This window comes from Carex rostrata, chromosome 12 (assembly GCF_964058835.1).
Source record: "Carex rostrata chromosome 12, lpCarRost1.2, whole genome shotgun sequence".
NCBI classification, from domain to species: domain Eukaryota; kingdom Viridiplantae; phylum Streptophyta; class Magnoliopsida; order Poales; family Cyperaceae; genus Carex; species Carex rostrata.
In genome coordinates this window covers 2667424-2690698 of record NC_135929.1, presented here as the reverse complement: position 1 = coordinate 2690698, position 23275 = coordinate 2667424, and the positions used below count along the sequence as shown (strand labels likewise).

Genomic DNA, 23275 nt, shown 5'->3' with positions numbered 1-23275 from the left:
ATTGTGATAAAAATAGCCAGATTATATTGCTGACAGTTCAGATCAATTTTTCTGACATGATTAACTAATTAATTTTCAGAATTAACAAAGAGAAATTTATTGCAATTGCAGGAATAGAAATACTCATCTCTCTTGCAAAGTAATTACAAAAATATATGTGACACTTTCAATTAAACTATCAATTTAGTAATCTAAGATTACTAAATTAGCAAATACTCACATAGTATTTGTAATTCATTTGCAACTGAGATAAGATATTCTTAAATCATATGTTGGCCGTTTCAGGTCTGGGTCCAAATATTCAGCCTTTTACTGACAATTTTCTACACAAGATCATGTCCCTCAGTTTTCAGTTTCTACCGTCTAAATACACATAAAACAAAAGGAAGAAGAAAAATAAAAATATTTAAATACATAAATCTCCAGACATTAAAATATCCAAGTCGGCTGAAATCTCCATTGGCAAAATTTGATTTGGTTTTAGCGATCCAATCTCTATAGCAAAGCAACTTTGGGCCTCTAAATTAGATTTTTCACAGTATCCACATTGTACACATCTTCGCTGCAATAATTAAAAACAATTAAATAAAGATTCTCAGTTTCCTGTAACAAAAATGGGCCGAAATAATGACAGTGACAAAAAAAAAAAATCTGGAATATGATAAAAAAATTACTTTACAAGTCCTAGTCATCATCATGACTATGCTGGTCGGAACTATCATTTTGTTCCCCATATTGTACGTCTTCCTACAAATAGCAATGATTAATTTAATATGTACCAACCTTGTATATGTTCACCATACATTCAGAACTATAGGTACCAGTTACAAAGTTAGCCGTTTGAACAAAAGAGGTTAGGCCACAGTTTCCTATTTGGGTAACTTCACTATCTTCAAAATGGAAGAAACAAACATAATAGATATTTTTAATAATTGGTGGATATTGACAAAACAACCATACCTCATCAACATCCATATCATTTTCGACTTCATGAAATGGGACACTTGGAGCATGCTCGAGCCTTGAAAGGTTCTCCAGGATTTTTACTTTTATACCATTTAAAAACTTATTTGTATTCAAATTTTCCATATTGCTCGCCGGTGCAATTAGTGAAAATTCAGGACCATAATACCCCGAGTAAACGTCTTCTGGCAATCTTTCATCTACTTGTACATCAAGGGCCACTGCAGTCTATATATGCGTAGTTTGTTTTTAAGAAAAATGGAAATCAACATAAATAGAAAGACAACACTATGAAGAAATAAATAATTTTTGGTTGTGTAGTTATCTTTTCAATAAATAAATAAGAATTTTACCATAGTATTTATGTACTTTTTTTAAATTTACTGTGATTTTTAGCTTACCATAATTTAATTAAAGAATACCATGGCTAGCCAACTGATGTAGTTTGAAGCTTTGGGGGTCGTATGAAGTCGATCACAAGAACAATGATACATTTTGATGGCTTTATATTTTTATGAATGAAAATTATTGCTTGCAATTTCTTGTACAAATTAACAACCAAGAATATTTAACAAGATCTTACCTCATAGCACCAGCAACGTGCTACATTTCGAATTGTGTACCCGCCTCCACCAACTAGCAGCATAGGCACATTGAACGATCTCATAAACCGGACACACTCGGCATGACCCCTGACAGAGAGGTTAAAACTCCCCAATCGATCCCCAGACAGTGAGTCAGCCCCGCACTGCAGTACAATTGCTCCAGGTTGGTACACCTGCATGACCTTGCTCACGATTGGTTTGAAGATCGTCTGGTAGCTCTCATCATCGATTCCATCCCTTAATGGTACGTTGACTGCATAGTGCTTTCCAGTGCTGTAGCCGATATCATCAATATGACCCGTTCCAGGAAAGTAGTCCCCGAACTTATGGAAGGAGACGGTCATAACTCTGTTGGTGGTGTAGAACGCCTCCTCGACACCATCTCCATGGTGGATGTCTATGTCTAGGTATAAAACACGCTGTAAAGAGATAAGAGGAAGCTTCTTTAAATAGGTCCTTTTACGGTGGAAATAAAAAACAGTAAGTAATAATTATGAGTTATGATTAATTAGGCCTAAAAGAAACAATTTAATACAATTTAACTATAGTATATCTGGGGTGCAGCTTACATTTTGCACTTGCACCCATGGAATGCACAGTGTTTACAATTGTATTCTATTGAAATTTTTGGTTGTGAAAACTTGTTGAGGTGGGTTTCTTTTAAAATGCTCACCGTTGGTATGCTACCAAGGAATAGCCTCAAACTTAATATTGATAATAACCAGCTTTTGCAAATTCACCAAAGATGGTGATAAAAAAACCAATTCAAAATTCCTTTGGATTCTTTATAAATAAACTTTTTTTTATCAATATAATTGTTGGCTCTGCCAACCTTCAAAAAAAAAATCCTTTGGATTCTCTCATATTCAGTGTTTGCAATTGTATCCTGGCGAAACTTCTTGTCAGGAAAATTTGTTTGAGACAGGTTGTTTCGCTCTGCTTTTGTATGTTACCAAAGAATCGCCTCAAACTTTAATCTGATAATAATCTTTTCAAATTTACCAAAAGATGGTAGTAAAATCAATTCAAATTCCTTCAGATTTTCTCATATGCATATTGTTTGGAATATAACTCTATTGAAACTTTTAGCTGTGAAAACTTGTTGAGACAAGTTTCTTTGAATGCTTTGCTTTGGTAGGTTACCAAGTAATAACCTAAAACTTTAATCTGATATTCATTTTTTTTTTTTGTAAATTTACCAAAAAAATTTGTAGTAAAATTAATTCAAGTTCCTTAAATTCTCTTATATACATCACAACATGCGCTCCTCACTCAGATTCAATGTTTATAAAAGAGCCATGATTTTTTGTAGTTGTATAATTTACGTATTAGAGCAAACTCATTTCCTTTAAAATACAGGTATAATTATTTTCTATTTTATATCCAAAAAGGATATTTCAACATTATACTGATCAGGAAAAGGAAATAATTATTTTGTATTAAACCAGTCTGGAGACGAGACTCTTTGACAGGATAATTTGAGGCACCGAATTTTGGTACTGGGTCCAATCAGAGAAAATATTAGCTCTGTCTGGGCCAATGAAATACATTATTTTACTGCTTTTCAAATCTTCTACAAATGGGCCTACCATTGAACAATTAGGCCTTCAAACTGAGCAATTTTCAAGCCTATAATCATTGAACCGGATAAAAGATGATGAAAATAATAATTAGATCAGACAGATAATGGAGTAACGGCCTAGGTCCCCATCTTTAAAATTATAATAAAAGCATATGCAACTTAAATCATATTAGGCTACTGACTTGTCATACTGATAAAAATAAAGTAGAACCTAAAATGAGAAATCAGATCCAGTCAACAGTTCTAATCCAGTGCAGTTTGGCCCAAAAAGGTTCAAAAAAAAAAAGAGAAAAAAAGAAAAAGGAAAGGAAACTAAACTTGGCAGGAATCGAGATAAACTTGGCATTAAATTAAAAAAACTAGGCTTCTAAATGTCACACGCACGGATACAGAGAGAAGATACTATTATTGACAATAATTTTTAACCGTTTAAATATAAACAACTATTATTTAAAAATGTACATCTTAGATCTATTTTTTACAGCTATTTATTCACTCAGCCTCTTTCCCTTTTTTTTTCTTTTATATTTTCTTAGCCTAAGTACCTGATAGGGGAAATTAGAAATTTTGTTCGCTAAAATTATCGTGCAACAAGCTAACATTGTACAGATTTATTAGTTATTAACGTTTTTGAAAGCTGATCTTGTTCGGACTAGAAGGAGAGGGAAGCTTATAAAGATAACCAAGCAATTTCTATAATTTTTTAATCGAATTCCCACAAAGGATTTCGGATATTATGATGGACCCAGGAGACCCCACATTTACACAAAGAATCCTCTTTAATTTTTAAAGTGTTTGACTTAGAGGGACCACATGGCACATACCGCAAGTTCAAAGAGTCAAAGACATTCTGTGGAAATTATTTGTCAGTGACTCGCCACGCAATGATATATTACTACATGCCTTAGAGAAACTGCACGACTGCATAATATTCTTTTGAGTTCTGACATCGACCATTATTTTACTTTCCGTATTAAACAAAAAGGAAAAAAATAGAGAAAGAAATCAGAAAGAGGTACGAGTAAACCGTCTTCGCCTCCTCGATTAGAAGGTCCTAAACCATCAACCAAATCCGTCGATAGAATCATTTACTTAGGGTTTCGGTACCACTTGTCCCATTAGAAGATATACTAACTAAAAGGAAGGAAAACGAATAATAATAACTAATAAGAAAAGATTCAATACCTGATGCTTCTTTAGTAATTCCAGGATCGCAAGAACTATATCATTAACATAACAGAAGCCCGACGCTTCACACCTCTTCGCATGATGCAATCCCCCAGACCAATTAATGGCAATATCATCCGATTCCTCATTTAAACATCTTGCCGCCCCGATCGAGGCCCCCGCACTAATCCGACAAAATTCGAATAAGCCATCAAAAACGGGGCAATCCGAGTTCATGTTGAAACGACTAAGGTCCCTTGGGCGGGTTAATTGGTTCTCTGGCGTGACATTACGGAGGAAGGCCATGTAGTCGTCGGAATGGAATTGACACATGTCGCTAATCCCGGCTGGCTTGGGTTTGACGACCCGCATCTGGCTGAGGAGGTCGTAATTGGCGATCAGAGAGTGAGCCATTCGGATCCGGTGCGGTTTCATGGGATGATCCGTCCCGTAGTAGTAGTTTCCGACGTCAGGCTCGTAGAAGTATGAGACCCGACGCTTGGTTGCGTCGGTGCAGGACTGAGAAAGGAGAGAGTTTGTACTAATTTCCATGGGAAGAGATGGTGAGATTGAGACAGAGTTTAGAGAGGAGAGAGGAAGGAACGGCAGAGAAACAGAGAGAGAGAGAGAGTGGGGCGGAGAATGATGATGGGGGTGAGAAATGTGATTTTGTAGTGAGAGATCACGGGAGGGAAGGAGATCGAATCGGATTTGAGGAGATCGAGCTACACAGGCTACAGCTAAAATATTTGGGATCCGTTAGTGCGCATCCATTTAAAGTTTATACAGGATTCTCTTATTAATTTGTTTTAAATTAATAATAACAATTTTTTATCAAGGTAAATTAATCGTCATTGGCATTTGAAGTTATAATTAAATCATTTTTCAAGCAAATTTGTACTGCTATCGAAATTATAAATATACTTTTCTATAAAAAAAGATTTCTATCTAAGGTAGGTTAATAATAATAGAATCCTTCTAATAATAAATTTCTAAGATATTATATAAATAATATTTTTTTTTCTCATTTTCTAGCACATTTTTTTGGATTCTCAAAATAATTTTAAAGTAAACAGTTTTAACCCCATCGATAGGAGATCCATATTGGCCCAACAACAATCTTCCATATCGGAAGGGACTTTCTTTTTTTCATCAGTAGCAAAGCGTTCTAGTTACGATTGCATGTAATTTGTTTCGAAAAATATTCACTTTTTTTCTTTTAATTTTTTATCAATTAGAATTAGAATTAAAATTATCTTCCAAATTTTTCTCCACAAAAATAATATATACTTCATAATAAATTAAAATCTTAATGATAATAATTTAAAAAGTAATTATATAGTATTTAGTATTGCTTTATTTAATTACTCTACTACTAGCAAATATTAATAATTTTTAAGTAATTTAGTTTTTTTTTTTATTTACTTGTCAAACGACAAGGTTAATATTTTTCCTTAGATATAAATTTTGAAACGAGAAAACAAAACAAAATTCATCTCTCTTATATACTGGATTTATTCGCACCCGATAGCTATCGGAGCATCCAAACCATGTTATTTACGCCGGCCCATACTTGTTTAATTATATCATTCAGTTCTCAAACACTTGTATTTCATTTAATGAGAACCATAGAAGGGATTTTACTGACAGAGTGGGACCCACATGAATTCATATATCAAATTAGCATATAGAACGCGTCTATCCATTCTTAGAACTGGAAACATTGGTTCTGAAAGCACACAGTTATTGTTTTCGTCATTAGGGACGTCATTATCATGATGACATCCGTTAACTTTGTTTTAAGAATATGATATCGGATCCTCTCCATTTCAACCTAAGTAGATGAGTTTATTTTTTAGAATTATCAAAGAGACAAATAAAGGAATCACCGTCGGAAATTGTAATTAATGGCTAAGATTCATTTTATTTTTCCATTTTTATGCTTCTCTTTTAACCCAAATTAAATAAGCACCATGTCTCTGATGTTGTTTATCAATTAATTGATGAAAATCTATTAAGAAGGTACTGGATCTATTTTTGTTATTATGACCATTATAATTATACATACCTTGTAACAGTTGTAACTTGTAAGATTGGAATTTAACATTTTTTATTGGTTTGTAAGTTTACCGTCAATCTTGACCAATACCTTGGATATTAAATCTAGCCTTTCCTGACTGGACTCCCATCGATCTGAGTGTCAATTAAATTGTCAAAAATATATTCCTTCTCCAAATTAAACATTAAAAAAAATCAAATTGGATATAAATCTTATCCATTTTATACTATTTTTTATTAGAATAATTATAATATCCCCCGGCTTACCATCCCCCATTCTATCCCGTCAAAGTAGATCAATTTTCTAACTATAATTATCAGTTTCAACTAATTTGTGGTCCCTACAAACTAATATATATTTTTTTATTGCAGGGGTCTTCAACAATTTTCAATTTTCTAACTCTCGCACACTTTAGTCAACCTACCTTCACCAGAGCACCTCCACCATCTCCATAGATCTGGTGACATCCCAAATTGTTGCGTGCTTCATCTTCTTCCTTTCTACGCCTCCAGACACACTGTCTACTGACCCGACCACTAGAAATCTTACCATCCTGGAAATCTCCACCTCTCCTACCAGAACCTTCTTCTCTGGAGCTTTTCGTTCGTCGTCTCTAGAGAATCGCTGGAGGATCGCCGAGGATCAGCGGCCAGTATTGATTCTGTTAGACTTCGGTCTTCTTTGCTAGGGCTGACGTTGACAGGGACTCTAACAACTCAGGTGGGGGTGGAGCAAGGGCTGACGTGGATTGCATAGTGTTCCTAAATAGCATGGTCCTGAGCTTCATGGAGGATAATATGAGATGAACACCTTGCACATCACAGTTATTGTTTTCGTCATTAGGGACGTCATTGTCATGATGACATCCGTTAACTTTGTTAAGAATATGATATCGGATCCTCTCCATTTCAACCTAAGTAGATGAATTTATTTTTTAGAATTATCAAAGAGACAAATAAAGGAATCACCGTCGGAAATTGTAATTAATTAATGGCTAAGATTCATTTTATTTTTCCATTTTTATGCTTCTCTTTTAACCCAAATTAAATAAGCACCATGTCTCTGATGTTGTTTATCAATTAATTGATGAAAATCTATTGAGAAGGTACTGGATCTATTTTTGTTATTATGACCATTATAATTATACATACCTTGTAACAGTTGTAAGATTGGAATTTAACATTTTTTATTGGTTTGTAAGTTTACCGTCAATCTTGACCAATACCTTGGATATTAAATCTAGCCTTTCCTGACTCGACTCCCATCGATCTGAGTGTCAATTAAATTGTCAAAAATATATTCCATCTCCAAATTAAACATTAAAAAAAAATCAAATTGGATATAAATCTTATCCATGTTATACTATTTTTTATTATACATCAAATAACAATTAAATTGTATTTTTTTTTTATTTAAGGCCTTCTTTAGAGAAGTAATGCCCCACATATGGAGATATCATAATTTCCTCTTATTCTACACCCTAATACTTCTAACAATTACACTTATCTAACTAGTGAATCATAAAATACCCTTTTCTAAAATTCTAGCTTTGCAGCATTCGAACTTCTTAGCTAGAAATTTTGATAAACAAGAAACTATAAGATTATTAAATACCCAGAAAGTTATATTGGTTTTTGGGAATTTTTTATTTGATTAAAAGTTATGGTCAAATTTATCAAACTAAATCATTATGGAGTAATTCCTCTTTTTTAATTTTATCCCCTTGAAATTCTTATGCACAGAATAATTCATAGACAGAAAATTTACTACAACTACCACTTGAGGGCATCTGAATTTTGTGTTGTTACGAAGAAAGTGTACCATTTTCTTTTTGTTTTCTTCTTTTTTTTGGCTAAGTATATTATCATGATTTCCTCTAAAAACTAAGAACAAGAAGTTTATGATCATGATGCTATGCACAATATTTAAAACAAGAGTACAAGACAGTCATGCTATGATCAGATAAAATCGCCACTAGTCACATTAACCTAAAATAGTATTTAGGGAAAAGAACAAAAATCAAATCATGATTTTATTCTGTTTCTTCTATGGGCTTTTCCTCATAAAATGATTTAACAGTGGTTCTCAGTATACTGTCGAGAAAATCATGTGGCTCGGTTATGAAACAAGAAATAATGTCCCGCAGTGTGATAACACCAATCACTTGAGGCCCAGTCCCTTCCATCACATATATTCTGTGCACGTATCTCGATGCAATCTTCTCGATGATGCTTCCGAGACTATCATTGGGCCCACATGTCAGTGGCGGAGCATCAAGACCAGAGTCCGGTATGGCTGCTCCTACTGTCTTGAGGAATTCCTTAACTCTCAGCTTTCTAATAAACAAGAAATGAATAAAAGAGAGTAAATAATTTATTGATTCAATAAATTTTCACCTTAAATATCATAAAAGCTTCCAGGACATGAGGAAAATATGGAAAAATAAATTACATGATATAATACAGTATAAGCAGAACAACATCCAATGGTTTTCATATTCACCTCTTGACAGTACCAGTACAGCAGTACTAGACATAATCAGCTGATTACAGTAGTATAATCCTGGTTTGGGAAATGTAACCTAAACATTTTCTCTATTAACCTTTTTACATTGAAAAAGAAGAAGGTCAAACTACCTGAAATCTGAAAAAAGATCAGGGCTGGTAAACAAAAAACGAACTGCACGAACACTCAGACTGCCGACAAGTTTGCAATTTGGTCCCTCAAGTACTGGCAAACCAGAAACGTATTTGTCCCTCATGAGTCGAAAAGCTTCTAGCAACAAATCATCACTGTTGATAGATATTACCTTTAGATACAAATTACAGTTAGTGCATTACAAGGAATAATGAATGGATCAATAGAAGAAAACCAATGACAACCAAAGTAACCCTTTGTCCCATTGCTCAATGATTTTTACTATTTTTCAAAACCACCCTCATTCTCTCTAATTGATGAAGAGAAACAGGGAACTGAGGAAAGGGTATTTCAAGATTTTTTTTTTTTTGTAGAAAGTAGTAGTGCTGGTGATTATGCACTTCACCAAGCAATTAGATATAAATTATGAGTTATAATGCAGAAAGACCAATAAAAAAAGAATAAATTAATTACAAACCTCATCACGAGAATTATAAGGAAGCCCAAAATCGGTGAGAGGTAAACCATACATATAATCAAACCAGTCCCTGCCTTTGCAATCAAGAAGGCCTCGCACAATGGCCGTTTGTGTGATGAAATTCACGATTCGGGGCCCATCTGTCTCTAACACTGGTACACATCTAAGACGATATTTTGAGAGTAGAAGCATCACTGTCAGCATTGAACTTTCCGGTTCAAGTGGCAGAAACGGGATCCAGCGATGCATTCTCATTACCGACTTAACCTGAATCAACACTGACCTGGTTAAAAGGCAACTATATATTCCATATACTAGTGTAAAGCACCATTTATCATTTTTTTTGGATAAATACCCAAACTACCAAACCACTGTATTCCTCTTTCTCCGACAATCGACAAAGAAGAAGGATAGCTTGTGCGCTCAATTCTCAAGTATTTCTAATTGCAAGATCCAATTAGGAACTTCTTCTTCTTTTTTTTAAGTAAATGCACAACTGATTTAATGGTGATTGATTATTTAGCAACTCATTATGGATGTGTATAAATGCAACGCAAAGCTACCGAAACTTATAATACAAGAAATTTATAAACATACTGTGACTGGTCTAAGAGGCTCTCTTTTGAGAAACCGAGTAACGAATTCCTCTCCTAAACTAGTAGCTGCGGTTGACTCTGCATCCATTGCTGAACTATCATCTGCTGTGGTGGCAGAAGCACCATTGGCCGCAGTGCACTCTGCAGACGAAACGTCGGGCGATAGTTGAACAGCTGCCAAGTCAGCATTGTCTAGAATCCAAGCTAATATTGCTGGGTAGTCCAGGATACCGAGATACCGGCTCCGCCAACAACTTTTCTTCACATTTGGATCTGGGTTTAAAACAGGCACTGACATGATATTGTATTTTGACAGTATCCGAACTGCTTCTTGTATCGGCATATCACCTGGTATCTCAATAACTGTGTATAAAAAGAAAACAAAATTATGGAAATGAACATTTTTTTTCCTTCTTTTATTTTTCCTTTTTTTTTTTTCTCTAAGTAGAAGTTACCTTCACCTCCTGGAACTCCTGGATATTGTGCAACTTCAAGTCCACGAAAAGCAGCGGTTAGGGAAAGTTGTAAACATTTAGGCACTTTTTTCTTATGTTGGATTGTGTTAAAATAAGCATCACAACTTAGTATATCTTTCACCATTTTGAATGAATTACTGATCTTTCCTCACTCCTTTGGATGGAATTCAAATAAATTTCCTGCAAGAAATATATTAAAGAGAAGAATAAGAGTAGAACTTATGACCTTTCCATGCATTTCATTTCAAATGAATTGCATACTGGATTTTACTTTTATTATTTACATCATTTCAAATGACCTGCTTAAAGTCTCCCAGTATGAGAATAACTTTTATTATTTACATCATTGCAAAGTTTTAAATCATATAAGAAATATGAACTTTGGCAGTAGGAACCAGGAACTAATTAACTTGGGCTAGAGAGGAGAGGAGAAAGGAAAATAATAAGATATTCACCAATAAATAAGGATTAAGTTGTGATTCCTATCATCAAATTCATCTGCATCTGTTCCTTTTTTTTAAGGTTATCTACATCAGTTCTTACAAACAGATAAAATTTGAAAAATAATACAAAAGTAAACAAAACTCTCCCAATGGCCTAAATTTTCCAGAAGATTTAAGGGGGGTGGGGAAGGAACTGAAAGAGTTTACTATAAAAAATAAGAGTGAGTCTATGGTACTATGCATATTACGATTTGGCACCGTGCTACGGCTCTATATTCGAGTTTTCAAATTCCAACGGTTGATCCGAACCGTTCATCTTGTTCTCCATATTAATATGTGTTTGGAGACCAAATTTTACATTTTTTGAAATTTTTTTACTATTTTTTTAGATTTATTGAAAATCACTGTTTTTGGATGGTGCAGAATTTTCAGATCAAGTGATTTTCTAAATATCTAAAAAAATAGTAAAAAAATTTCAAAAAATGTAAAATTTGGTATCCAAACACATATTAATATGGAGAACAAGATGAACGGTTCGGATCGACCATTAGGATTTGAAAACTCAAATATAGAGCCGTAGTACGGTAACAACCTGTGATATGCATAGTACCATAGACTCACTCAAAAAATAATGCTCATACTTATCACATTATGAAAACAACAATATTAATAAGAGATAAATTAATAAAATTAAAATATACTTGGGCAAAGAATAATATTTTCATTGAAAAGTGAGCAAAAAGCGATCAACAAGAACAATTAAAATGGGGATTTAGGATGAGAATCATCGACCTTGACACTGGACCCTCTTTAATGGCGCCATAACGACTCGTCATACAAGTGGTCAACAATGCCGCACAATGATGTGATCGATCCGGCTTAAGCTATGAAGAAGGATCCAATTGTATGAGCAGAGTCCAAGCTAATTCTGTCAATTAGTTGGCATTTCCCATTGATTAAACTAAAATTTTCTTCTATCTATTGTTGCTTTATTAGCCTAATCATTTCATTATTATAAGGAGAGTCTCCACCTGAAAAGAGAAGAGAAAACACCAGAACTCAGAACCAAAATTAATTATGTGGGAACCACCTTTTACAAAAACAAAAATAAAAGGAAAGGAAAATTGAGAAACCTCTCACATAGAGCTTCATCAACAAATTGCAACAGATTCATAATGGTAGGTAGTGTTTCTTCGCCATAACAAAATTGAGGGAGGACAACTATTTTCTGTTTTGTTGTTTTGTTCGTTGAAGTCATGATAGACATCAATCGTTAACAATTTATTTTGTTTATTTAATGCATCACTTAAAGGGACTATCCTTTTTTTAGAAAACAGTGATGTAATTTTCTTTCTTTAGTTAATGTTAGTTGTTTTTAAAAATTATTTTCCTAGGCTTATCTATGATGTGTATTAATTACAAAACATTTTTTTTTCACCTCTCCCTTCAATTATCAAATTTTAGTGAATTTTAAAAGATAGTTGACTATTGATAATTTTAGTTAATGAACGTATGATTACTTGTATTGTTTCTTTTATATGCAATGAACGTTTGATTAAATATGCATTAATCAATAAATTGAAAGAGTCTAGAAGATACAAAGACAAACGGAGGTGAGGTTGTGCTGCTGTTTACCAGTCAATTTCCTCTGGAATCTCTCGGGGGTGTTCGGCACCACACGAGGGATTAAATTTTGGAATCGACTAACTATCCTCCAGTCAATTTCCCTCATTCATCCCCCAGTCAATAATTACTTGTGGGGACCATTAATTAACTAACTAAACTTCATTAATTACTTGGGGAGCACCTAATATTTAATAGATTTTATAACTGACGCGTGCAAATATGGATACCTATGCGCACAAGTGTTAATATATAATATATCAAGTATTCATATCTAAGATACCAAGTATTTCGAAAAAAAAACTGGACACATCACACACACATCTTTTACACATTTTTAGAGTTGGGTTTTTTTTTTATCCGTTCAATTTCATCAATATTTATGACGATCTGTGAGAAAATTTGTAAATCTAAAATCATGGACGTTTTCTACGTAATTTTCTCTTTCAAATGAGATCCATGATAACATATTTTCGGGTTGTCCGTCATGCAAGTATTCATACCTCGTCATGCAAATATTCATCGTTGTCGTGTAAGTATTCATACCTCGTAATGCATTACTTGTAGGGACCGCTAATTAAGTGGGAGATCACTAACTACTTAGGTAACCACCTAATATTTGATAGATTTTACAACTGTCATGTGTAAATATGGATGCATATGCGTGCAGGTGTTAATATATAATATATCAAGTATGAATACTTGCGCGGCGGAAACTCAAAAGTACTTCATCATAGATCTTATTTGAAAGAGAAAATTACGTAGAAAACGTCTGTGACTTTAGATTCGCAAAAAATATTCACAGATTGTCAGAAATATGGGCGATATTTAAGTAAGAAAAAAAAATCATAAAATGTGTAAAAAATGAGTATGTAATAAGAAAGATTGTTTAAAAAAATACTTGATATCTTACATATGAATACTTACTATATTAGAGTTAATACTTGCTTGTATAAGTATACATATTTATGTGCATCAGTTGTAAAGTTTTTAAAATATAAGTGGTCACCCAGTTAATTAGCGGTCCCCCACATTATTAATGGCTAATACACGTTTTATTTTGTCTTTTTGTGCTAGAAATTGTGGTCCTCTCATATAATTAATGATTGGGGGATGGATGGGGGAAATAAACTAGGGGAAAAAAATCTTTTTTCTTAAATTTTAAGTGGAGCTAAAGAGCACTTAATTTTTCGGTAGAATTGGATTAAAAAAAAGATGATAAGTAGACAAAAAAGATGCTAAAAGAGCTTAATCTAAGAGAAATGGTGTCTTAAGAATTGAGACAAGAGGAGCTTAAACTTAGGAATTTGAGTAAAATGAGCAAAAGTTAATCCTCACTAAGGAGAGGTTGTTAGAACGGATTAAACTTCTAAGGAGTCTAAAGGAAGTCTAAGGAGGCTTAAGGAGGGGTTGCCGAACACCCACAAGGCCACAAGTCTGTGGTAGAATTTGTATATGAATTATATATCTCCCTTTAGGAAATGAGAAATATGAAAGTTCGTTCTATTTAGTAGTTCAAAAAACCTGAAAAGTGATTCATAAACCAATGTAAGAGTTGTCGTGATGTACTCGAGCAAAAATTGTAATTGAATTCTATTGAAAAAGTTAAAAATTGAGAACCAATCATTAACTTAGTAGCAAAGATAATAACTCAATCTGTATGAACAGTTGCAAGTTTGAAATTAAAATATAATTTATTTTTTGTAGATATTAAATAGTTGGGTGGTTTGTCTCCAACCTTTACTCGAAAAAAAAATGTTAAAAATTATAGATAACTCTACCGGAAACAAATGATCACAATTTTTTTGGACTTTCAATAAAATTAAATAATTTTTAATATTATCAGTTAAATGAACTGAAATCTTAATTTTCTTTTAAATAAGGCTATTAGATCCGTTTCATTAGAAACATAGTTAAATTATACAGTTTGAAACCACAAATTTATGCCCAAATATTCATAATTCAAGATTTTTTTGGGAATTCTATTGAACATTTCAAAGAATCCGGATGCAAAAATAAGAGCATCGATCACCAATTTTAACAATTATTGATCAATTGCAATAATAAGAGCGCATTCCGTATTTGGCTCGACTGACGACTGGTTGGTAAAGGAATGTCGAGCATTAAAAAAAAATCCATTGGATTATCTTTCAATTAGACAGGGATAGACTTTTCGAGTATAAATGTCAACAATTATAAGTTTTGTCAGGATAAATCAATAAACTATTATTTTCAATGGAAAATTCGACGAAATATCCAAGTCAAATTTTTGCTAGTTTGAAACTTGGCTCCTTTTTTCAATTATTTATTACCTTTTTATTTTTATTCAACTTTCCAGTCTACAATTTTCAGGCACTGGAAAACAATACTGAAGTCTGTAATTTGAAAAACTTCCTATTCCTCCATGGTTTCCTTTAAAATATTAAAAATATTAAAGTCCTGTTTGATAAATATTATAAGTTTTTCTCTCTCTGTACGGGACAAAAAAAATCCAAGATATTCGACAGTTTCTGTGTAAAAGGAAACATGATTCTGAGATGGAGAAGGCCTGGTATGATGCATGGCCCAATATAATCCAAGGCCCATAAATATGGTTAAATCTCCAAGTTACATAACCATGTCATTCATATTATTTATGTGGTCATTTGTTCTAGTTTGTTTTCATGGTCACATTTGCCTTGATCAATTGGCTTATCCATGTTTTGATTTTTCTCATCATTTAAAAGAGATATGTGTTTACTGTGCCTAAGGTGCAAATATAATATTTAAGGAAGAAGAATTATTGACAACCTTGGTAGCTGTAAAAGAAAATCATTTATATTTTTAAAATTCAACAAATAACATGTAATGCATATTTTATGTATATATATATATGTGTGTATGAAAAATGATGAAATTTTAAGCTAGTTTACAGTGTATCAATTGGTATGAAATTTCAATATGGTTCATATATATTTAATTACCTTCTTATGACCTCATGTTAGCTAATGCCTTCTTTAGAAAGAGACAATCCCATATAGTTACCTTCAGTAGTGGCCAGCACTCTAGTCAGATCGATTTTGTCCTTACTAGGAGAGAGGACAAACGAGCTTGCGTAGATTGTAAGGTTATACCTGCAGAATCTGTTGTTTCACAACATTAGCTTCTAGTATCCAATTTTCGCCTTCGGATACGTGTTCGGCAGGACAAAGGTGCCAGAATTAAAAGGACGAAGTGGTGGAAGCTCAAATGGGACGCCTCACGAGTGTTTAAGGATAGGGTGATTGAAGAATGGGCATGGAACATAGAAGGAGAAGCAAATCGCATGTGGGAGGAGATGACAACTTGCGTTCGGAAGGTGGCTACGGAGGTGTTTGGAGTGACAAGAGAAAATAAACGTGAACCTAAAGATACTTGGTGGTGGAACGAGGACATGCAAAGAGCTATCAAAGAGAAAGGAATGCTACAAATGCTTGCATCATCACAGGAGTGAGGACAACAAACAAAAGTACAAAGCGGCAAAAAAGAACGCAAAGAAAATGGTGAGTGAAGCAAGGGGTTGTGCGTATGAAGATCTATATCAGAAGCTAAGTACGAAGGAGGGCGAAAAGGAAAGGATGCGTATTATATGGTGTAGAATGTTGGGCTACTAAAAGACAACATGTTCAGAAGATAAGTGTAGCAGAGATGCGTATGTTGCGGTGGAGTTGTGGTCATACAGGGCGAGATCGCATTAGAAATGATGATATACGTGACAGATTTGGGGTAGCACCGATTGAAGAGAAGATCATCCAACACCGTTTGAGATGGTTTGGACATCTCCAAAGGAGGTCTCCTGAAGCACCGATGCATACTGGAATTATAAGGCATATCGAAAATACAAGGAGAGGCAGAGGTCGGCCACGATTGACATGTGATGAAGCAGTAAAAAGGGACTTGAAAGAGTATAATGTACCAAAAGAGTGGGCTTCGGATAGGAGCACGTGGAAGCTAGTGATCTATGTACCAGAACCATGACCTAGTGGTAGTTAGGGATTATTTAGGGATAGTATTATAGGCCTTAGGTCATAGGACTAGGAATTTGGTGTCAATGATATAAACTTAGGACTTTGACCCCCTACGATTGATAGTTTAGGTAGAATATAGTTGATATTAGTATTAATATTAGTATTAGTATTATTACTATCACTTTCACTTTTATTTTTATTGTTTTTATTTTATTACTACTTTTGTTCACACAAAAGCGTATGTACAAAGTTTCAGTTTAGCAAGCTATACCTTTTAAACCTTGGTTACACCTTTTGATTCAGATTACAAGTGCACAATCCTACCGAGCAATATATTCAGGTATCGATCCAAGAGACGGTTCAAGTATTAACCATACTCTGCTTAAATTTATAAACGACTATAAGTGAGAAAATGTTGGTTTTTGGTGTTTAAGTTCCTAATCAGTTCAATTCAAATACGATAATTAAAAGTAAGAAAGTAAATTAACTTGGTTAAATCAATAACAAATGACGTTTCCAGGGTTTCAGACTTCATCTCAGTTCTGCCTCGAGGCACCCGGTCCGTGTAGCTTCATACACGGGCCGTATCTAGTTACACGGGCCGCACAGCTTCCTATACGGGCCAGATACTCTCATACACGGTCCGTGTGAGCCTCGAGTTAATGCACCAGTTACTGTTTCTTTGTGTTGTTCATTTGTGTAGGGTTCTACTGACCAGACCTAATGTTCTTAAACCTCAACTGTCGTATGTTGGCTCATAAAACTTGGTATGGAGTTGCAATATTTACCCTCGTCGGATTCTAGACCTCAACTTTCGTATTGGTTCGAATTACTTAGTTGCTTGTTTGGTATTCTAAAGGTAACCTCTTATCTTTCGATAAGAGAAAATGTTCACATTTCGGCTACTATTTGGTTTCACCTTTTGGATCACTAAACCTACCTTATGTACTTAGTTTTGGTTGAGAGATTATAAAGGGTGAAATGCGCTTTAGATGTGATCATGCATCTAGTGACAAACCAATAAAAATCAAATAATTTAATCTAAGCAATTAAAATCAAACACAATCAAGCAAATACAAATTCCAACACAAAAATCTAATAAATATCATGCAAAATAAAACATTTGATTACATCTTAACCCTAGAAACAAAAAAAATCTACTCAAGCATAGTTCTAAAGCAAATAAAACAAATAAGAGTACGAGAAATCATGATAAAATCCAAAGAAGAAGAAGATCCACAACAAAACTCGCGTCTTTTGCTTCTCAACTTCGCCTCCAAGCAATAGCTGCCAATCCAAACCTTAGAAAATGCTTCTCTGCTCCAGAATGAGGTCTTTGGTCCAAAAAATCTCACTTATAAGCTTTTCTAGCCAACCTTCCTTCAATAGGCCTTGTTTCTAGATTATGGATCTGTTTTCGGATTTGGCTGACACGGCCCGTGTGAAATTTGCGAGATAACAACTTTATTACTACTTATCTTTATTTTATGATTGTGATTATGTTTCATTTCTAGCCTACCCCAACTTATTTGAGGCTAAAAACTTGATTGTTGTTGTTGTATATGTATATGAATCAATGTTCATAAATTATCTACATTATTGTATTTTTATAACTTCTTGATAACAATAAAAAAAAATTACAATGTCATAATCTTTCATAATGCACAACAAAATAATATATAATATATCTAATGGTTTTATTTTAACATTTAAATTTTTAAATATAAGTTACTAAATTAAAAAAAAAAACACAGACATAATAAAAACGCAAAACAATAACATTTTTTAACTCTCCTCAAATATAATTTATTTTATAAATTTTGTCTCAATTTAAAAATCTAACTTTTCCTCTTGATAGTATTTTCTTTCATCAACTCGCCAATATTCAACAGAAAATCCATTCGGCGACATCGGTCCACCGAGAATTAACAGAAAACACCAAGCCCTTCAAAACTGCAGTAGTTCGGTGCATGCATGCTTCAAGCTCTCCGATAAATTTCAGGAATAAAGGCACAATCTTTTCGACCCAAAATTAAAATAGAAGTCCACTAGGGAAGGAATCCATGATTAGTTCTCCAAATTTTGACCATATATCCTCTCACAATCAAATTTCCTTTCGTAAGGAGCCCCAGTTAGTAAGGATCAAGCTGCCAAATAAAAATCTTTACCTTGCTTGCATGCATGGTACCCATAGAGCGTCTATTGGTACGTAGAAAGCTCTAATTGTGACTCAGCGTTACTAACAGGATTACAGGTACATATATATACATCTGTTAGCAATATACATGTTTCTAATCTTCAATTTCATATAATTATGTGACAGTACTTATTAGGTAATATGAAAAATCTTCTTATCTTGTAGCACTCATCATAGCTCGCAGTTGCACCTCAAAAATATATATCCAACTGATTTGTACAATCCAAAGAAAAGTACTAACTTCGCTGTTGCTTAGCTCAAGTACTTGGCTTTATCGATCCATTGTTAATTGCACTTTGATCGAAGATTAAGGAACTCGATTGGGTAGCAAAATCATGAGATACTCCAGTCACGTTTGCAATTGCATCATTGCTGTGTTGATTACCCAAAGCCAAATGCTCTCCCCATTTCAACTCATGATCCAAGCTCAAATTATTTCTCGGCGCCTGATATTTTGGCTCATGGCCTCCGACATAACTCGTAATTGCAGCTGCCAGCACTGACTGAAAGTTTGGATTTGCTGCGATTGCGTTAGCTAATGTGTCAGTTAACGCACTTTGGTCAGGCCGAAAAGATGAAGCACTACTAGGACCACTTGGCAAATAAGATTGGCTAAGTGACCCTAGATTGTGATTAAAAGTGTTTGTATTGTATGGGTTGATCGACGGTGTTGTTGCTGCATGAGATGGTGTCGGTTTGGTTAGGTCTAGGGTTATGGTAGGGTGTGAAGGAGATGTATACAGACTATGTTGTGGGTAAACATTCATTGTGTAGTTGGATAAATGGTTTGTGTAGAATAGATGGTTCGACAAACCGGAGGCGGTACTATAAGAAGGCATGGAGGAGGTGGGGCCTGATAGGAGCATTGAGGCAGCAGCAGAGGTGGTGGAGGCCATTGCGGTGGCTGCTGTTGGCAAAGGATGGTTGTGGGTCCCTTCATATGTGGTTATTAGAATTGCTTTGTCTTCAGAACATCTTTGTACCTGGCATATAATGGTAGATAATTAAATCAATTAGCAAGATTTTTAAAAAGAAATACTCAAAATAGCAAATAGTCATTACTTCTGTTCCTTTTTAAGAAATTTGAACTATTCTGGTCTTCTGGCAGACCCATGAAAACCTGGTTAAGAGAATCTGGTTTGATTTTTAAGGAAAAAATCAGCATAAGTTATAAAGTGTTTGACAAAAAATAGGGAAATTTGAATTCTTTTATAATAAGTAACAAGGGTTGAAGCCGGAGGTGCGACTGGTGTAAATACGCATGTATAGTCAATAAAAATAGCTCATTTTAAAGTGGAACAAAAGTTCTACTATGATATTCTTTTTTTTTTCTTTTTGAAGTCAATAAATAGAGCTCATTTGACATTTGAAGCATAAAAGTGGGTCCTCCAGCTAACATGTATATAGTCAAAAGAACCAAATCTAATTCACAAGAAAATGCGTAGACCTTAAAATATGTATACTCTCTCTTTTTATTTTTGAGCAAGGAAAGTGTGATAGATATATATATCTATCCAAATAAATTCACCAAATTAATGTGACCCCACATGCGCCATATTATTATACGCACGTGCGCACACACACGTACCTGCTTCCTCACCGGACATCCCGGCATAACCGTGCAACGGTAGTAACCTCGTGGGCATGGATTTCCTTTTGCAATCTTCTGTCCATACTTTCTCCATTGACAACCGTCGTTCATCTGTATTATATAATTATTTGAAATCAAGCACCAGAAATAACTATGATAAGTATTATATATTTTGCATTATTAGTGTTTCTCATGTGGATGATGAGTCCAGTGGTCTAGCTAGCTAGGTTATTGCAACTCCATATCTAAAACCCTAACTCAAAATTGCAAGTAGAATGTAAAGCGTAAGGATATGTATAGTAAATGTAAGGATCTAGGATTGTAGCAATTGCATATCCCTGCATACAAGTTATTAATTGTTCTTTCACTGCATGCACAAATTAATATAACGGAATAATTACCAATATATATATTGTGTTCATACATTTTATAAAGAATGCGGCACTCAGGAATAGGTGGATCATTACAGTACAAAACCATATATAACTTTAAGTTAAGTGCATATGGACTAACCGTTGGTGCGTCGCATCTTGCCCTAACAGAAACCCTAGCTCTCTTAACAGTTGGTTGTGGAGTCTCTTCTTCCCCATCTTCGCCATTAAATTTAGGTATTTTATTACTTGGAGACCAAGTTTCTTTTTCTTTATCCTTGGCCACCTGAAAACTATCTTCTGAACTAGGATGTGTTGTATTCTCACTCATTACACTATTAGAACCATCGTACTTGCAATCCATCCTAAGAACCAGGTCTTCATGAACTTTTGTGCATTTCTCTTTAGATTTAGAAATTGGCTCTGTGTTGTCGTCATGCTTTGTTCCCCTTGAATCATCTCTAATGCTTAGAGGTGTGAACTTGGGATGTTTCTGAGATTCTTGATCATGAACTTTTGAGGCCTCAAAATTATTCTTGTTTGTTTCTTTCTGTTGAACAATGCTATGATAATGCACTTCAAGCGACCTGTATTCATTCATTATTTGACCCAGAGCAGATTTCAATTTTTCATTTTCCTGTCTGACTTTCACCATTTCCACTTTCATGGATTGAAGAAGATTATTCTGCACCAGAAGAGATGGTATGATTAAGCTATGTATTATATATGAAAGATATTGTAATGTTTGAAAGGAACAATCTAATATTTTCGCAAGAAATATGAAAGTTCATGTAACAATGCACAAAACTTGATTAAGGTTACAGTAGCCACCGAACTGATGAGGAAAAGAAAAGAGTTCTTTCAATGAGATTTTTTTTCTTCAATTAGAAGACATGAAATTCCAATAAAAGATTTTTCATAATTACGTGCTATAATTTATTATTCTTCCTTTTTTTGTAAGAAAAAGGATCTTTCATGTCAATTCTAATTTCTAAATAAGAAAGGTCAACAGTACAATTAATTGCTAATTATTTGAAAAAGGCAACAAGAAGTAATTTTCTCTTAAAATTAATTATTTGAAAGGAATAATCTAATATTTTCGCAAGAAATATGAAAGTTCATGTAACAATGTACAAAACTTGATTAAGGTTACAGTAGCCACCGAACTGATGAGGAAAAGAAAAGAGTTCTTTCAATAAGATTTTTTTTCTTCAATTAGAAGACATGAAATTACAATAAAAGATTTTTCATAATTACGTGCTATAATTATTATTCTTCCTTTTCTTGTAAGAAAAAGGATCTTTCATTTCAATTCTAATTTCTAAATAAGAAAGGTCAACAGTATAATTAATTGCTAATTATTTGAAAAAGGCAATAAGAAGTAATTTTCTCTTAAAATAAAGCACATAAGCTTTCGCAAATCTTATTCATTTTCCATTCCAGATTATTTTCAGATTTTCCTAGTCTCCATTAACAAGGCCCTTTTGTAAAACAGGAAAAGGGTTTTAAATTCAATACCCTTTTTCTAGATCTGCATAGATCTAGAGAAAATAAAACAGACTGATGATCTCTAGAGACATGAATAATTGCTTATCTTCATAAATAAGAACAAAGTATTTTAAGCTTAAAAATTTGGCATCTAAGTTTGGTTCTTCCGAACAAAAACTACTCCAAAAGAAATTAAGAGGCCAAAGTACGCTCTTCTCTTTAAATAAAATGACAAAAGATTAAGAGCTTTTTATTGAAAACTTGTTGTTCTCTAGTCTCTTTTTATAAAATTGAAAAATTAGAGAAAAATGTAAAGGATCAATAAATATAAAACTAAAAAATAATTACCTTCTTGATTCTTACATCCTCTTCAACATAAGCTTCCTTCATCTCCATGATCAAATTGATCGATAAGCAAAATCAAAAGCCCCCTTTGTACTTTTCGTCGTCTTTTTTTTTTTCCCTCTTTTTCACTTCAAATAAGTATAGTACACAACCTAGCTAGCAAGTTCTTGCTATTTTATTTGGTTTTTATTTGTTTCTCTTAATTTATTTGTGTGTAGTTACAACCTCTCTTTCTCTCCCCTCTTCCTCCTAAATAGGAAGCCTCCTATTTGGGACTTGTATGTGTGTTGAATTCAACTCTAGAGGTTTATTTTTTCTTTAAAGCCGCAAACATTAATGTCAACTATTGACGCTTGACCCCTTCTACAGTTCTACCCTTGCAATACTCTTACATGGAAATATTTAAAATTAACGTTGCTTTCATGCAACTTGCGTGGAATAGTTTGGTAATGAAAATTATCACACGGCCATTGGGTTTCTCTTTGACTGATAATGTATTAGATCAGCAAGTAGCTAGCTAAGGGATATAATATAAATTATGGTTAATTTTTGGGAAAATTAACTCAAATTTTAGTTATTAAAACTTTTTCAAAAGAAATAAGTTAGTTTTTGTAGTTTTTTTCTATAAAGTTTTTGTAACTTCCATTTTATATAGTATTTCAAAAGAG

General features: G+C 33.7%; 4 protein-coding genes across 6 annotated transcripts; 1 reads left to right on the top strand and 3 right to left on the bottom strand.

Annotated features, from left to right (window-relative positions):
* Positions 1–333: 333 nt before the first annotated feature.
* Positions 334–4953, bottom strand: LOC144563378 (histone deacetylase 2-like). 3 transcript variants are annotated; one of them, XM_078312847.1, is made up of 5 exons: positions 4336–4953; positions 1547–1987; positions 961–1191; positions 675–747; positions 334–562 (listed from the first exon to the last, which is right to left on the bottom strand). In XM_078312847.1, exons 1-4 carry the CDS (start codon positions 4867–4869, stop codon positions 685–687), a joined length of 1269 nt encoding a protein of 422 aa, XP_078168973.1. In that variant the 5' UTR covers positions 4870–4953; the 3' UTR covers positions 334–562; positions 675–684. The 3 variants fall into 3 exon arrangements, with proteins under 3 accessions (XP_078168973.1, XP_078168974.1, XP_078168972.1); XM_078312848.1 differs by having other exon boundaries at positions 680–747; XM_078312846.1 differs by lacking the exons at positions 334–562; positions 675–747 and having other exon boundaries at positions 754–1191.
* A 3339-nt stretch (positions 4954–8292) lies between these two features.
* Positions 8293–12176, bottom strand: LOC144563221 (Cystathionine beta-synthase (CBS) protein). Its single transcript, XM_078312651.1, has 7 exons — positions 12140–12176; positions 11799–12037; positions 10543–10743; positions 10089–10450; positions 9492–9758; positions 9013–9185; positions 8293–8712 (listed from the first exon to the last, which is right to left on the bottom strand). Exons 3-7 carry the CDS (start codon positions 10685–10687, stop codon positions 8409–8411), a joined length of 1251 nt encoding a protein of 416 aa, XP_078168777.1. The 5' UTR covers positions 10688–10743; positions 11799–12037; positions 12140–12176; the 3' UTR covers positions 8293–8408.
* Positions 12177–16295: 4119 nt separating this feature from the next.
* On the top strand, positions 16296–16625 carry LOC144562994 (uncharacterized). Its single transcript, XM_078312367.1, has one exon. The coding sequence runs from the start codon at positions 16296–16298 to the stop codon at positions 16623–16625; it is 330 nt and encodes a 109-aa protein (XP_078168493.1).
* A 1643-nt stretch (positions 16626–18268) lies between these two features.
* Positions 18269–22858, bottom strand: LOC144563272 (WRKY transcription factor 72A-like). The gene is made up of 4 exons (XM_078312722.1): positions 22611–22858; positions 20917–21459; positions 20401–20514; positions 18269–19795 (listed from the first exon to the last, which is right to left on the bottom strand). The coding sequence occupies exons 1-4, from the start codon at positions 22656–22658 to the stop codon at positions 19070–19072; spliced, it is 1431 nt and encodes a 476-aa protein (XP_078168848.1). The 5' UTR covers positions 22659–22858; the 3' UTR covers positions 18269–19069.
* Positions 22859–23275: the final 417 nt, after the last annotated feature.